Source organism: Aegilops tauschii, chromosome 3 (genome assembly GCF_002575655.3).
Source record: "Aegilops tauschii subsp. strangulata cultivar AL8/78 chromosome 3, Aet v6.0, whole genome shotgun sequence".
NCBI classification, from domain to species: Eukaryota; Viridiplantae; Streptophyta; class Magnoliopsida; order Poales; family Poaceae; genus Aegilops; species Aegilops tauschii.
In genome coordinates, this window is record NC_053037.3 from 231,552,697 (window position 1) to 231,567,988 (window position 15,292).

The 15,292-nt window shown below is 51.1% G+C and overlaps 1 protein-coding gene and 1 long non-coding RNA gene across 3 annotated transcripts; one reads left to right on the forward strand and one right to left on the reverse strand.

The window, feature by feature from the left end:
- Positions 1-2,380: 2,380 nt before the first annotated feature.
- LOC141042858 (uncharacterized) lies at positions 2,381-2,887 on the reverse strand. Its single transcript, XM_073511763.1, has 2 exons — positions 2,633-2,887; positions 2,381-2,575 (listed from the first exon to the last, which is right to left on the reverse strand). Exons 1-2 carry the CDS (start codon positions 2,885-2,887, stop codon positions 2,381-2,383), a joined length of 450 nt encoding a protein of 149 aa, XP_073367864.1.
- Positions 2,888-10,010: 7,123 nt separating this feature from the next.
- Positions 10,011-13,879, forward strand: LOC109776651 (uncharacterized). Of its 2 annotated transcripts, none has more exons than XR_005772614.3 (3): positions 10,011-10,562; positions 11,032-11,088; positions 12,447-13,879. It is a non-coding gene; the product is annotated as an uncharacterized lncRNA (long non-coding RNA). The 2 variants fall into 2 exon arrangements; XR_005772615.3 differs by lacking the exon at positions 12,447-13,879 and adding an exon at positions 11,171-11,618.
- Positions 13,880-15,292: the final 1,413 nt, after the last annotated feature.

Consider the following 15,292-nt stretch of genomic DNA (forward strand, 5'->3'; position numbering starts at 1 on the left):
TTCAGGTATATCCATCCTCATTCACATATTGAGTCAGCTGGGTAGTCTTCAGAGAACCAGTTTCACCAAGGCGAGCTGTCAGCGCCGCGCAAGCAGCGTCGTGAGGCCACAGAGGCGAGTTGAGGTAGAGGCCGTGGCAATATGAAGCCGTAGAAGCGGAGTGGCGAGACGGCCGACTCAGAGTGAAGGCGAGGCCATGGCCATGCCGCAGAGGTGGGTCAACAGAACGGCTTGACGCAGGCGATCTGTGAAAGTGGAAGCGGTCGTGGCAGAAAACGAGCGAGGATGACTCAGAGGTGCTCGTGCGGCAACTCAGAATAGCAACTTAGCGGAGACCAATGACTCGACCACCGAGTCGCACGGGGATGGGCCGGCTCAAGACGGAGGCAGCTCGCAGGTGGAGGCGGCTGCCCGAGTGGCTGCAATGGCGAAAACGAGGACTGCTGTTGAGGAGGCGCGGCGAGTTGGCCGCAGATTTGGTCAGTAGCGTAAGGCCAGCTTGCGGCAGATGCGAGGCCAGTTGGGGTTGTGCGCACACCCGTGCGCGGAGCAGAACAAAAGCAAGCTGGAGCTGCTGCAGAAAAGAGCAAAAGGGAGCTCGGGGTGAGATCACGGCCGTGAGGGCGGCGGCTTAGAGCTGGAGCCGACTTGACTTGAATCCACAGCAACAGGCGGCGGTGGGTTCCGGCTTGCAGGCTCGGATGGGGCGAGGTGAGGCCGTAGAAACGGTGGCTCAGACGCGGAGGAAGTTTCCTGCAGCGAAGACCGAGGCGGGTTGGCCCCGGCCAGGCATACGGCGCCGGGAGGAGCAAGACCACAATAGCGGCTGAAGCGGGCGGCCGAGGCGTGACCGGCGCAACCCGGAGGCGACGCGCAGGCGGCTCTGAGGTGTGACTGCGGGTCCTGAGACGAAGCGGCGGGAGAGGGACCGCGATCTAGATCGAGAGAGGAGAGGGGAGAGCGAGAGCAATACTTGGAGAGGAAGAAGGGGAGATGCGAATTCAGATGAATGCTTGGGATACAGGAAAAGTCTCAACACACGCATCACACCCACGGCCACAGGCCGCCTCTTTTAACGTCACCCACACATGCCACTTGGCCGGCCAGCTGGCTGGGCCCACTAGCCAGCTCTAGGGCACACTAATCACATGTTAGGTGTGACATTCCTCCCTCCTTAAGGCGCTTCTTCTTCTTCTTTAGTGTCTTCGTCGTCATCTGCCTCCGTCCAGAGTGCTGCTGACGGAAAACGGTGGCGGAGCATGTCGTAATCTTCCCACGTCATCGGGGCGGTGTCGCCTATGCCCCACTGGACCTTGATCTGCACCACCGGCACGTCTCCATGTTTCATCATGCGCCGATCCAGGATGCGCGTAGGTGTGAGGGCGTCGACGGAGAGGTCCGACACCTTGGGCAGCTCCCCGTACACCAGCGTGAAGTCAGGTGTGAATGGCTTCAGCTGCGAGACATGGAAGACTGGGTGGACCTGGCTCTCTGGCGGTAGGTCGAGCTTGTAGGCGAGCGACCCGATCTTCTCGAGAATATTGTTGGGGCCGAAGTACTTGAAGGCGAGCTTGGTGCACGGGCGGTTGACCACCAGTGGCTGGGCATAGGGCTGGAGCTTGAGCAGAACCTGCTCTCCCGCCTGGAAGTGGCGCTCTGTGCGATTGCGATCGGCATTCTTCTTGAATCGGCGCTGAGCTCGCTCCAACTGGGCGCGTATGTGCGCGGTGTGTGCCGTCCAGTCCATCTCTTCGTCAGCCAGCGCCGAATCCGCCCAGGACGCCATTACTCCGAGATTGGCCTCTTTACCGTAGAGGGCCTTGAAGGGCGTGCCGTTGAGCGAGGCATGGAATGTCGAGTTGTACCAAAACTCGGCCATTGGCAGCCACCGACGCCATTTGTGCAGTGAGTCGTGCACCGCGCAACAGAGGTACATCTCCATGCATTGATTCACCCGCTCGCTCTGGCCGTCCGTCTGGGGGTGGTAGGCCATCAAGTAGAGAAGTTTGGTGCCTGCTTCGGCGAGCAGCTCGCGCCAAAGGTGGCTGGTCTTGTTGCGGTCGGAGACGATGGACGACGGGATGCTGTGCAGCTTCACCACGTTATCCCAGAATGCGCGCGCCACCTGCATGGCATTGAAGGGATGGCGTAGATGGATGAAGTGCGCGAATTTGGTGAAGCGGTCGATGACCACCATGATCATGTCGCGGCCTTCCGAGTGCGGCAAGCCCTCAACGAAATCCATGGTCTGATCCTCCCAGGGCGCGACCGGAATGGGCAGCTGGGCCAGGAGACCGGCCGGCTTAACGTGCTCGTGTTTGGCCTGCTGGCACATCGCACACTGCTGCACGAAGTCGTCGACATCGCGCTTGAGTCCCCGCTAGTCGAAGTGTTTGCGCACGCGCTGGTAGGTAGCAGTGTTGCCAGAGTGGCCACCTACTGCACTGCAGTGCAGCGCGGCGATGAGCTTGGTGCGCAGTGCCGAATTAGCCCCAATCCAGAGGCGGTTCTGGCGCCTGATGGTGCCACGGTAGAGCTCGTAGCCGTGCTCGTCGGGGCTGTGTACGATGAGTTGCTGCAGTCACTCCTGGGCGTCAGCATCGGTGTCGTAGGAGTTGATCACCTCCTGTACCCAGGCCGGCTGGCACGCGGAGAGCACGGCCACCTCGAACTGCTTGCCCACGTGGGAGAGCGCGTCGGCGGCTCTGTTGTCCAGTCCCCGCCTATACTGGAAGCAAAATTGGAGTCCCACCAGTTTCGTCATGGCCTTGCGTTGGAGCTCTGTCTCCAGGTGCTGCTCGCCGAGGTTGCAGAGCGACTTGTGGTCCGTGACGATGTCGAAGGGGCCGCGCTGCAGGTACTGGCACCACTTGTCGATGGCCGTCATCACGGCGAGAAACTCCTTCTCATAGGTGGCAGCTTCTGATTGCGCCCCCCCAATGCCTTGCTGAAGTATGCCACGGGGTGGCCATCCTGCGCGAGCACCGCGCCCACGCCCGTGTCGCAGGCGTCCGTCTCAATCATTAACGGCCGTTTGAAGTTTGGCAGTGCCAGGACCGGCGTGGTGACCATGGCCTGCTTGAGCATGTCGAACGCCATTTGTGCTTGGTAGGTCCATGGGAACCCCTTCTTGGTGAGCAGCTGCGTGAGCGGCTTCGCGATGATGCCGTAGTGCGGCACAAACTTTCTGTAATAGCCCGTGAGGCCCAGAAAGCCGCGCAGCTCCGTGGCGTTCGTTGGAGTCGGCCACTGCTCCATGGCCTGCGTCTTCTCCTTGTCCATGGCCACGCCCTCCTTGGAGATCACGTGACCTAGGTAGTCGATGTGGTCGCAGGCGAAGGTGCACTTGGATTCCTTGACGTAGAGCTGGTGCGCGCGGAGCAGTTCGAAGACGATGCGCAGGTGCTCCAGGTGCTCCTCCAGGGTCTCGCTGAAGACAAGGATATCATCCAGGAAGATGATAACGAACTTGTGGACATACTTACCAAAGATGGCATTCATCAGGCACTGAAATGTGGCGGGAGCATTCGTGAGGCCGAACGGCATAACCCGGAACTGAAAGTGCCCGTGGTGTGTCTTGAACGCCGTCTTGGATTCGTCCTCCTCGCGCATCCTGATCTGGTGGTAACCAGCGTGCAAGTCCATCTTGGAGAACACCGCTGCGCCGGCCAATTCGTCAAGCAGCTCGTCGATGATGGGCAGGGGAAACTTGTTTTTGATGGTGGCATCATTGAGACGGCGATAGTCGACGCAGAATCTCCATGTGCTTTTCTTCTTCTTGACCAGCAGGACCGGCGCGGCATACGGGCTGACGCTGTGTGTGATCATGCCGGAGTCCAGCATCTCCTTGACCTGGCGCTCGTTCTCGTCCTTCTAGAGCGACGAGTAGCGATACGGGCGCGTGTTCGCGGGGACCGCGCCCTCCACCAGCGTGACGACGTGGTCGTACTGGCGGTGAGGAGGGAGCCCCTGCAGTGCCGCGAACACGTCAGCGAATTCCTCGAGCAGGTCGGCGAGAGGGGTTTGGCTTGGACACTTGCGAGCTGGGCGCGCCGCGTGACCACAGGTGTCCACCATGGCCATGGCCCAGACATCGTTCCCAGCGATCATCTTGCGTAGCTCGTCGGGTTCGACTGCTTTGAGAGTGGTGGCCGTGTTGGTTGGTACGCCCCGCAGGGTGACCTCTTCGCTGTCGTGCTGGAACTTGACCCATTTGTCTTGCCAGTGACATGTCATTGGACTGTGATGAGTGAGCCAGTCCATCCCCAGGATGCCGTTGTACGCTCTGATCTCCAGCTCGCGCATGGGCGTCTCGAAGGTGTGGCCCTGCATCCACCACTTGAGGCCGGGCACAATGGGGTTGCAGGTGAGCTTGTCGCCGTTGACCACACACACCTCGGCCGGCGGCATCTCTTCCGTGGCGAGGCCGAGGCAGTCGACGAAGGCCTTGTTCACAAAACTGTGGGTACTGCCTGAGTCGAGCAGCAGGAGCATGACTTGGTTCCCCACCAGCGCGCGCAACCGGATCGTGGTCGCCGAGTCTATGCCGTCGAGTGCCTGTGAGAAGAGGAGGCAGCATTCTGGCGCGTCCGCGGCTGGTGCAGGGGGTTGCACCGTTGGTCCTGGGTCTTCAAGCAGCTGTAAGGTGTGGATGGTGTTGTCCGAGAGAACCTCGCCGTGGTCTCCGACGCTGATGGTGAGCAGCTGCTCGAGCTGGGCGCAGCGATGCTCCCTGGAGTAGCGATCCCCGCACTTGAAGCAGAGGTTGTTGCCGCGACGAAAATCGCGCAGTTGCCGCTCCCGCGCGTACTTGTCTCCCTGGGCGCGGATCGGGGCGGCTGTAGCTCGCTGTGGTGTTGCTACTGCTGCTGCTGGAGGTGGTCGACCGAATGAAGTAATGCGAGGGCGCGTGCGGGTCGTGCCCAGTTCCTCTTCTTGGATGCGTGCGAGCACCGAGGCGCGCGTGATGTTGGAGGGTGCCTGAAGGCGTACTGGGGCGCGCAGCTCGTCTTTCAGGCCGAGGAGGAATTGCGTCACAAAGAATTTTGTGTTGATCAACGGGTCGAGCGCGAGGAGGTGGTACATCTTCTCGTGGAACGCGGCGCGGTACTTGGTGACGGTGCCCATTTGTCGGAGTTGGAGCAGCTTGTGCATCACCACCTCGAACTTGTCTGCGCCGAACTCCTCCAGGATCGCCGTTGTGAAGAGATCCCACGTGATGTTTGCGGTGCATTTGCCGGAACGCCTGTAGCCAGTGCGTGGCCTGGCCGTCGATGTAGAGCGCCGTGGTGGCGACCCAGTGGTGTGAGGCCACCTTGTAGAGCTCGAAGTAGGGGAGGCAGCGATCCAACACAGATATGGTGTTGTGCCATCGAACTTGGGGAAGTTGTGCTTGGGGGGCTTGTGGTACTCGTTGGCGTGGTATCCCGTCGGAGAAGCAGTCGCCGCGGCGACGAACCCGCCGGTCGGAGGCACCGGGATGAGCGGCGGGCGGTGGTCACCCAAACACGCGTGGGACGAGGACGGGCGAGCTGGGTCGGGGACGGGGCGCGGTGACGGTGGAGGAGGGGGCGTAGGTGGAGGTGAAGGTTGCTTCTGTTGTTGGGCGGGCTGGTGGAGGAACGTGGTGACCGAGCCCGCCGGCGAGGCCGACCCTTCCACCGTCTTGCACGTGGCGTCGATGTCCGCTTGGGTCAGATCGATCTGCCGAGAGAGACCGCGCACCTCCTACGAGATTTGGGCGTTGAAGGCAGCCTGCAGCTCGATCTGTTTCTCGTGCGCCGCTTTCTGCTCATCGACCTTGGAGAGCAGGGCCTCAAGCATCTTTGTGATGTTGGCGTTCCCCTCGTCCATGGCGGCTAGTATTTGCCGCGTCGCCGCCGAAGCCTTTGAAGGAGCTGTGGTCTTGTGCTGAAGGGGATCGAACCCCGCGATGGATTTTGTGCGGCTTGCCGGAGCAGCTCGCACCGGCACGGTGGATGTTATCGATCCACAATCAAACACAAGGGCGAAATTTTTTCGGTGAAATTGGCTCTGAATACCAACTGTAACGAACCAGGAGGGGGACGACGATCTAGATTGAGAGAGGAGAGGGGAGAGCGAGAGTGTGACTCGGAGAGGAAGAAGGGAAGATGCGAATTCAGATAAATGCTTGGGATACAGGAAAAGTCTCAACACACGCATCACACCCATGACCACATGCGGCCTCTTTTAAAGTCACCCACACACGCCACTTGGCCGGCCAGCTGGCTGGGCCCACCAGCCAGCTCTAGGGCACACTAATCACAGGTTAGGTGTGACAGGGCAGCGGCTTGGAGCTGGAGCCGACTTGAATTGAATCCACACCAACAGGCGGCGGTGGAGTCTGGCTTGCAGGCTCAGACGGGGCAAGGTGAGGCCACAAAAACGGTGGCTCATATGCGGAGGAAGTTTCCTGCAGCGGAGACCGAGGCGGGTCGGCCCCGTCCAGGCACATGACGCTGGGAGGAGCAAGGCCGCAGCAGCGGCTGAAGCGGGCGGCCGAGGCGTGACCGGCGCAACCCGGAGGCGACGTGTAGGCAACTCTGAGGCGCGACTGTGGGTCCTGAGACGAAGCGGCGGGAGCGACTTGGCGACGAGTTGCTCAGAGGCAAGGCAAGATCGCGGCAGCGGTAGGCCATCGGCTCAGAAACTGTTCAGAGCAGCGGCTTAGCGGTGCAGGGCCGGCAACTCGGCACCGTGGGGACGGCCCGAGGCGGCGGTGTGGTTGGCGGCTCAACGGCGCCGCGGCGAACCCGCGGTTTGAGGGACTCCGGCGAATGACTTGACGAAGGCGGCTCAACACGGTGGAGAGGCGGCTGACAAGGCCGGCTTTGGAGCGAGGGGCGGCTCGGTGCGCCGACCACGGCTAGAGAATCAGGAGGTGGTGACTTAGCCCCGACCGTGAGGGTAAGCGGCGCTTGGCCACAGCGGAGCAGGTGGCTTGTCGAGGCAAGCGCTGTAGAGGCGGCTCGTCGGCGACGGAAACAGGTCGATGACGGCGACTGAGACAAGAGACGAGGCGCGACAACCACTCAGATAGGAGACGAGGCACGATGGCGACTCGGACGGACAAGGTGGAGTCGAGATTAGCCACAGGTCGTGGCCATCTTTTCTGGGTCGTGGACTAGCAATGTTTGATTTTGATCTCCGAAACACACATGAGCTGGGACCTCCATCAGGATTAATTTTCTTTTGCTCTGGGCGGCTTAGGCGCAAGTCTTGAGCCCTCCGCTAGATCGATGTTGAAGACGACGGGAAAACCTTCAGCCTTGGTGACTTGCGAGATAGCGGCCGAGCGGAGTTGATCGCAACCCTAATTCTTCCTTTCCAAACTGGCTCTCCTTAATCCAGAAAATTTGCGACCTCCTCGATCCCTGTGAGAGATCCCTCCAAGAACTCAACACCATCATGCGGGGGCCCCACGGTGGGCGCCAACTGTCGTGGTTTTGTCACGACAGTTGTCCTTAGTGTGAGGACTTAGTCGTGAGGCCAACGCATCTAACTGGTAGCTTGAGAGGGGATGAGTGGGACATCGGCGGTAGGTATTTCCCTCAGATATGAAACCAAGGTTATTGAACCAGTAGGAGAACCAAGCAACACAACATAAACAGCCCCTGCACACAAATAACAACCACTCGCAACCCGACGTGTTAAAGGGGTTGTCAATCCCTTTCGGGTAACGGCGCCCATTATGGCTTGTGGACGGGAGAAAGTTTTAATGGGTTGAATAAATAGATCGCAAATAAAATAAAACACAACAAGATATTTTTGTATTTTTAGTTTAATAGATCTAAAAATAAATGCAAAGGAAAAGTAGATCGCAAAGGCAAATATATGAGAAAGAGACCTGGGGGCCGTAGGTTTCACTAGTGGCTTCTCTCGAGAAAATAGCAAACGGTGGGTGAACAAATTACTGTTGGGCAATTGATAGAACTTTAAATAATCATGACGATATCGAGGCAATGATCATTATATAGGCATCACGTCCAAGATTAGTAGACCGACTCCCGCCTACATCTACTACTATTACTCCACACATCGACCGCTATCCAGCATGCATCTAGTGTATTAAGTTCATGGAGAAATGGAGTAATGCAATAAGAAAGATGACATGATGTAGACAAGATCTATCTATGTAGAGATAGGCCCCATCGTTTTATCCTTAGTAGCAATGATACATAGATGTCGGTTCCCCTTCTGTCACTGGGATCAAGCACCGTAAGATCGAACCCACTACAAAGCACCTCTTCTCATTGCAAGATAAATAGATCAAGTTGGCCAAACAAAACCCAAATATCGGAGAAGAAATACGAGGCTATAAGCAATCATGTATATAAGAGATCAAAGAAACTCAAATAACTTTCATGGATATAAAAAGATGTAACTGATCATAAACTCAAAGTTCATCAGATCCCAACAAACCCACCGCAAAAAGAGTTACATCATATGAATACTCGGATGAGAATTCAGCGAGAGAGGGAAAGCCATCTAGCTACTAACTACAGACCCGAAGGTCTACAAAGAACTACTCACGCATCATCGAAGAGGCACCAATGGAGGTGGTGAACCCCATCCGAGATGGTGTCTAGATTGGATCTGGTGGTTCTGGACTCTGTGGCGGCTGGATGAATATTTCGTCGACTCCCCTGGGGTTTTGGGAATATTGGGGGGTATTTATAGAGCAAAGAGGCAGTCGGGGGGGGGGGGCACCCGAGGTGGGCACAACCCACCAGGGCGCACCTGGGCCTCCTAGCGTGCCCTGGTGGGTTGTGCCCTCCTCGGGACACCCCCAGGCGCAGCCAGGGCCCATTATGTTCCTTATAGTTCAAAAAAAAAATCTTCATGAAGTTTCGTTGCATTTGGACTCCGTCTGATATTGATTTCCTGCGATGTAAAAAACATGTAGAAAACAGCAACTGGCACTTGGCACTATGTCAATAGGTTAGTACCAAAAAATGATATAAAATGACTATAAAATGATTATAAAACATCCAAGATTGATAATATAACAGCATGGAACAATAAAAAATTATAGATACATTGGAGACGTATCAGCATCCCCAAGCTTAACTCCTACTCGTCCTCGAGTAGGTCAGTGACAAAAACAGAATTTTTGATGTGGAATGCTGCCTATCATGTCATATCATATTCTTTTCTTTATAGAATGGACAATTAGACTTTTAGCGATTCAGAGCAATAATCTAGTTTTGACATGATAACTAGATTATGGATGGCGCGCGTTGCTACGCCCGTCTATTTGTAGAGTAATGTAGAATGTTACCAAAAGAAGCTCAAAATAATAATGATATGTATGATGGAAAAAGGTAAGTGGCATGACTTATAGAATCTTATCACTTGTTAGGCATGAATCATGAAAGCCATATTTTAACATATAATGAGGCTAGTCAACTCGTCTCCTCAGTTGTCCCTCGTTTTGTTTCGAGTTGGGCCGTTGGATGAGGGTCAAACAGCAGATTTTTTCGTTGGTTGACGTTGGATCTTCGGTCATTTTTGCTTTGACCGCGGGGTGAGTTCATGCAGGCCATGACCTATGGGCTCGGCCTCTCAACCGATTAGCTGGGTGAGCCTTTTTTGGGTGCCTGGGCGGGCGATCCTGCCGCGCCGCGTGCGCGAGCGTCACGGAATCAGATTTACTCGGGTCACCCAGTCCTGCAGTGTCGCGTGTCCCATCACGTGGAGTCCGCGTCGTCCGGCGTGAGCCAGCGCTTATGCACCCGGTGTCTCCGCCCGCGGCTGCTGACTGGTGGGCCGGTGCTGCCTTGGTCCCGTTCGTCGGTTGCACCAGTGCATGTCCCGCGGTGTAGGTGTTGGCTAGAGTTTTCTGGGGTCAACCGCTCTTGGCGGGACGCTCCTGGCATGCTGTCCGCGTCGTGCGTTGTGGGCAGCAGCTGCGCGGTGGGGCCGGCCGGTGCGTCTGCACTCGGTTTCTGCACCCACCTTTGGGCTTCTGGGATGACGGGTGGCCCGGCGCTGCTCTTGGTCCCGCTCGTCGGCTGCCCTGGATGCCGTTTCGTCGGGGTCGTGGTGCGAGCGAAAGTACGACGTGTGGCCTAGACGCCAAGGGGAAAGTACGGCGCGTCGTGCGGCCCGTCCTCGCACCGTCGCAGGAGCGCATCGTGCGGCCCGTCGTGGGCAGCCTCGAAAATCACAGCAACCACGTCTCCCTCCCTGGTCCCTCCCTTGTCCGCCGCCGCACCCCCGTTCTTCTCCTGCTCTCTCTCTCTCTCTCTTCTGCGACGTTCCTCCTTCGCGCGCCTCGCCCCGTCTTCCATCCTCATGTTCTTCTTCAACACCCCCTCCTCGGCTAGATGGCGCCTCTGGGGGTGAAGGAGCAGGGGAGGGCCAAGAGGCCAGCGGTGTGGGGTGGAGCAGCGAGGCCGGCGACCCAGGCGGCGGACGCCTCACGGGGTGGAGGAGAGGCTGGCGACAGGGAAGGAGCAGAATCCTCATGGAGCGGCAGGGAAGGTGAAGTCCCGACGGCTGAAGATGGTGCGCACGGGAGGAGCTCGGATGATGTCAAGGTGAGCTTCTCTCAATCCTTCTCCCCCTTCACGCCTCTTGCAATTTTTTCTTGTTTCAGATCATTTGAAGGTGAGTGGAGTCTTGTGAGCAATTTCCTGTGCTATTTTCTTCTTTCTTTACTTTCACCCTTCCATACAAGAAGATGCCGAGTCATGTAATATCTTTAAGGAAGAGAAAATCTGCATTTTGTTCATGCGAAAAGTTAGGGTGGGTTTGTGCTTTCAGAAATGAGGCGACCTTACATGTACACATATCAAAGATTTTTCTCTGTAAACGTATACTGGACCTGTGTGATTTGCATGACAGGGCTTAAATAAATCTGGTCCATTTATATTAAACCTTGCATTATGCAGTAGTAGAACTACTGCTCAATTTGGCGTGTGCCATTTTTGGTGCGTCAATTTCAGCTAGACTAAATCAACCACGCCGTCCTTCTTAGCTTGACTTTTTGTATGTTTGTGTGTGCAGGACGTTTAGCAGGCCTGACTTAAGATCGAACCCCTGACGGAGTTTAAGCATGGTCCGGTATGCACTTCTTGACTTCTCTTGATTCCTGTTTTTGTTTCAGTTCATATCAAATCAATATTGTTTGCAACTTTGCATACAGGTTGGAGAGGTTATTTTTGGCGTGGAGGTCTTTTTCAGTTTTTCTAAAGTTACTATTTTTTCGCAGTTCCCTAAGCACTTTCGTCATGTTAACTAAAGTCTTACCTACCAAAATTGTATCATTCATCCCACACAATGGTTGGAATCCCAGTCGTTCAATTACAGTAGACCAGACCATGTTTCACGTTTTGTATAGTCCAACCAATAATACAGATTCAGCCTGGTGATGATTTTCAATATATTGTGATAGTAGTTTCCTGCATTGATTAGTTAATGCGCCATCCTTCCGTTTTACTCGAAGTGGTGTAATAGTTAAATAGATGTATTTGTGCCATTTAGCTCATTGTAATGTAGGAGCTGATCAGGGTGGAAGAGTAATCTGTGTTGTGTAGACAACATCACTGTAATTTTCTCAGGCGAATAAAACAATAGCTTGCGTTCATGGAAAAGCCCCAATAACATTCAGTTCAGTTCAGCTGTACATCTTTTGCTGACCCCTTTTCTTGGTGCTGATTGAGCTTTGTGTGTTAATATTTTTATTTGACTGCATTTTTTGCTTTAGTCCTTCCTCTTAGTGTATAATGATCCTGATTGTGTGAGTTTCTTTCCTGGCAGTGTAGTTATGCCTCAATGCATTCCATAACAAAATGCATATATGTCCTGAAGGTAGGATTTCAGCTTCAGATTGTCATCAAGTTCGTCAAATTTATCGTTCCATGTTGGAACAGTGTACTTTCACGAGTATTTTTCTACTGAGTACATATAATACTTTCACACCTATGTTGTATTATATTCCAACTTTCCAAGTACCTTGTGCTTTTGTTCTTGGATTCTTTCTAAATGCTCCACAAGTCCTGCACTAATTTTGTCAACAAAATAATTAAGTGAAACATGGCTCTGAGCTATTGTCATATGGTAGCTGTATGGGCTCTAATTGAGTTTGGCAGACATATTTTCTTTAACTGTTGGTAAAAGTCTTAAGCTGTGCTACTTTAGAACTTTCTGAAGTACAAACAGTAGCCATAGTTCCATATGCATTTCTTTGATTGTAATTTCTTGTTGGTACCTTACCAAGCAGGCCGCTTGGTGCGTTTCTATCTTACCTGTTGTCATCAAACTGGTGCCACAAATCCAATGGATTTTGTTTCTGTTAAATCATATTACGTCCAGAAATGTGAGTTTATATCCGCTGCATCTTTAGGGAAGTCTTTTTTTTTACGCTGCAAATAATGTGTGTGCTTATCCCATTAACTTGAGTGTGTTATTACAAATTGCAGGAGCATGAATGGTCCACAGCTCAGCTGGCTGTTGTTTCTGTAAGAAATTACTTTCTTCATTATGCATTGCTCATGATTATTCTGTCTTGAATAAACATATGGTGTGGCACTTTTCGTATAATGATTTTATATCTTTCTGGTCCCAAATCATGCCGTTGATTTACTTTCGTGTTATTTCATTACTTCCGATCATTTTGGCTCTGAAAAGCAATAGTATAGTATATCCATGGAGTATAATAGGTTTGTTTGTTTGTTCTATCAAGCCAGTTTTATTCCATTTGCATGAGCATATACCAAACTTTTTTCATGCTCGCTCGTGAACAAGATGAGAGCACTGGTTATGTATTTCCAAACAAAGCTTTGATTGAGATAGGTATTACCGATTTCTTTGGATTGCTATGCTGCAAAACTTGATGTATTGTCTTGGCTAACTCTCCTTTTTTTAATTCAAAAACAAAGAAGATTCCTACAACTACTGCAGATTTGCAAAGAATCGTGCAATCAGAATATCCATGTATCAAAAGCAAAAAAGATGCCTACAACTACTATACATGAATGATGATCTATATTGCTGCCACAGAGAATATATATCGTAGTGCTCTCAATATAAATTAAAATGTTACTAGGGTCCTTGGTTAATGCATTGTTTTTTCCTTTCCCATCCAGAATGATATTTGAAGATACGGAATTAGTATGAGATCGCTTTAGGGGGTTTAAACACTTGGATAAGATTAAACACATGTTGTACCGAATTGGCAGTCCTTCATCCAAATTTTCTTGATAATGGTACACCATTTGGCGATGGGTTCTCTAAAAAAATTAAAATTCCACTAGATATCATTTAGATATAATGGAAAAGGGATCAGAAATGCGGTTTGTATGACCGAATACATCCTTAACATATGGTTGTTCATTATACTCTGGTAGTGAGATCGGTTAGTAATGTTACACATAATATATATTTTCCAGTTGTGTCCCTCACTCTCTTAAGCATGTTTCTGTTGTATACTGGTTAGTTGTCACAATGCATGTATTTGAGGCTGTCGTCGGGTCTCCACTGTTGTACATTTGTCTTGCCACTTTGTTGTTCAAATTATTTTTAGGAAACTATTTGAACTCTTCTGAAGGCCATTTGTTCTTAATGTTTCTTTTCTTTATAAGTATCTCCATAATGGCACTTTCCACCTGGAAAAAGCATCAAGGTCAGCGATCCAGTTTTTGTTCTATAGGCATCTCTTCTTTGAATGAGGCATGGCAGGAGATGATGTATCTGTTTTATGTGTGTCAGAAGAGGCATCCGGTTGCTTGACTTTGTACGCACGTTCTGGTTCTTTAATCTTAGTTGTACAACCTATAACTATCCAATTTATTCTTTGTATACCAACTCAAAGCTGTGAATTGATGACCACACCTGCTAAGACAATCTTGAAATATTTTGTTGGGTCTCTACTTCTGTACCAAACTTTAGGGAATCGCCTACTGCTGAAAGACTTGCCTAGGCTATGTATGTCAAACATAATGATGCTCTAAATCATCCCGACAGGAAAAATATATCTCAAGTTATTGCTAAAACCTAATTTTATCAACAAAGACTTAATTTTTTAAAACACCATGTTTATCAACAAACATGCCCTCAAATATGAAGGTATTAACAAATGCAATTTTTTTTTGAAAGCACGCTCATGGTTTAAATGGGCGTCTGTGCCATTTGGTGTAACGGGTCATCTTTTTTCTGAACACGCACACACACACAAACAAATTGATGCAAGCAATACCTTGAAAAAAATAAAGGCCTTCTTAACTGTTATGCATATTTTTTTGTATACATGGGATCTAAATTCTTAATGTGTGTGGTTGCTCAAATGGAAGATTACTGAAAAATACACATATTTTCAGTGCAACATGGTTTTCATTGAAATTTTATGCTGCCAAATTTAAATGTATGTGTACATCTTATTGTACACAGCAAGAAACCAATCTTCTTTTTTTATTAAAGGTTGATAAATTAGTTAAGGTATGTGCTTGCCCACAACTAAACTAACTAAACCATGGATTTTCTTTTCAATCCGGACATGGATTCAGCGGGTCTCTGCGCCATTTGGCGCAATGGGTCCACTAGTATTGTAAATTTGTAGCACATTGCTATTCTCCTAAGCTTCTTATTTAGAACCAACATTCAACTTAAGAGCATGTTCGTGAGGATATATATGAACAAAGCCTGACGTACTACATACATGATCATGCAAGATTGACTTGAGAATTTCAATTTTGTTGAGCTTCTAGCCACAAGAATGCTTCTTGATAATATTGTATGTATGTAGAAATGATCAACTTAGGATGGCTATGAGCAAAGTCCTTGATACATAAGCATACATGATCTGGGTGTTCTCAGAACTTTGCCTCCGTTATCACACTTTTCACAAGAACAACAAAAAGAACCAAAAAGGTTTAGACCAATTACACAACTCAGGAGCTCAACCCTCACATATTTCATTCATTCTAGTTATATTATTTAAAAAAAACAAAGAACTCACTTCTTGTTTCCGAGCAGGCACACTGCAACAACAAAATAACTCTGTCTTTTCTCCAAGCCAGGCTATTCTGATGTTAAATTCCGCTAAGAAATCTGGGCTTTGTCCTTACCTACGAAAAAGTGAGATCTTTGGCCTACTAAGAAGAGAGAATTAACACAGCAAATCTCACTAACTGGATAACAGATGGTACACAGTTATAAGAAAAAGGATAAAGTCGCTTGGAAGAAAATGTGGTACACAGTTATTGAAGAATAGTAATGCCTAATGGTAGCTGCAGGGACCAAAAACACAAGTCCATTGAGCACCTCCATA

Bases quoted from the DNA above. Each gene is read 5' to 3' on its own strand.
- LOC141042858 (XM_073511763.1), bottom strand. From the start codon at position 2,887: ATGACGGCCATCGACAAGTGGTGCCAGTACCTGCAGCGCGGCCCCTTC. The intron at 2,576-2,632 runs GTACAGGAGGTG...GAGTGACTGCAG, and splicing joins CCGCGTGCCAGCCGGCCTGG to CAACTCATCGTACACAGCCC.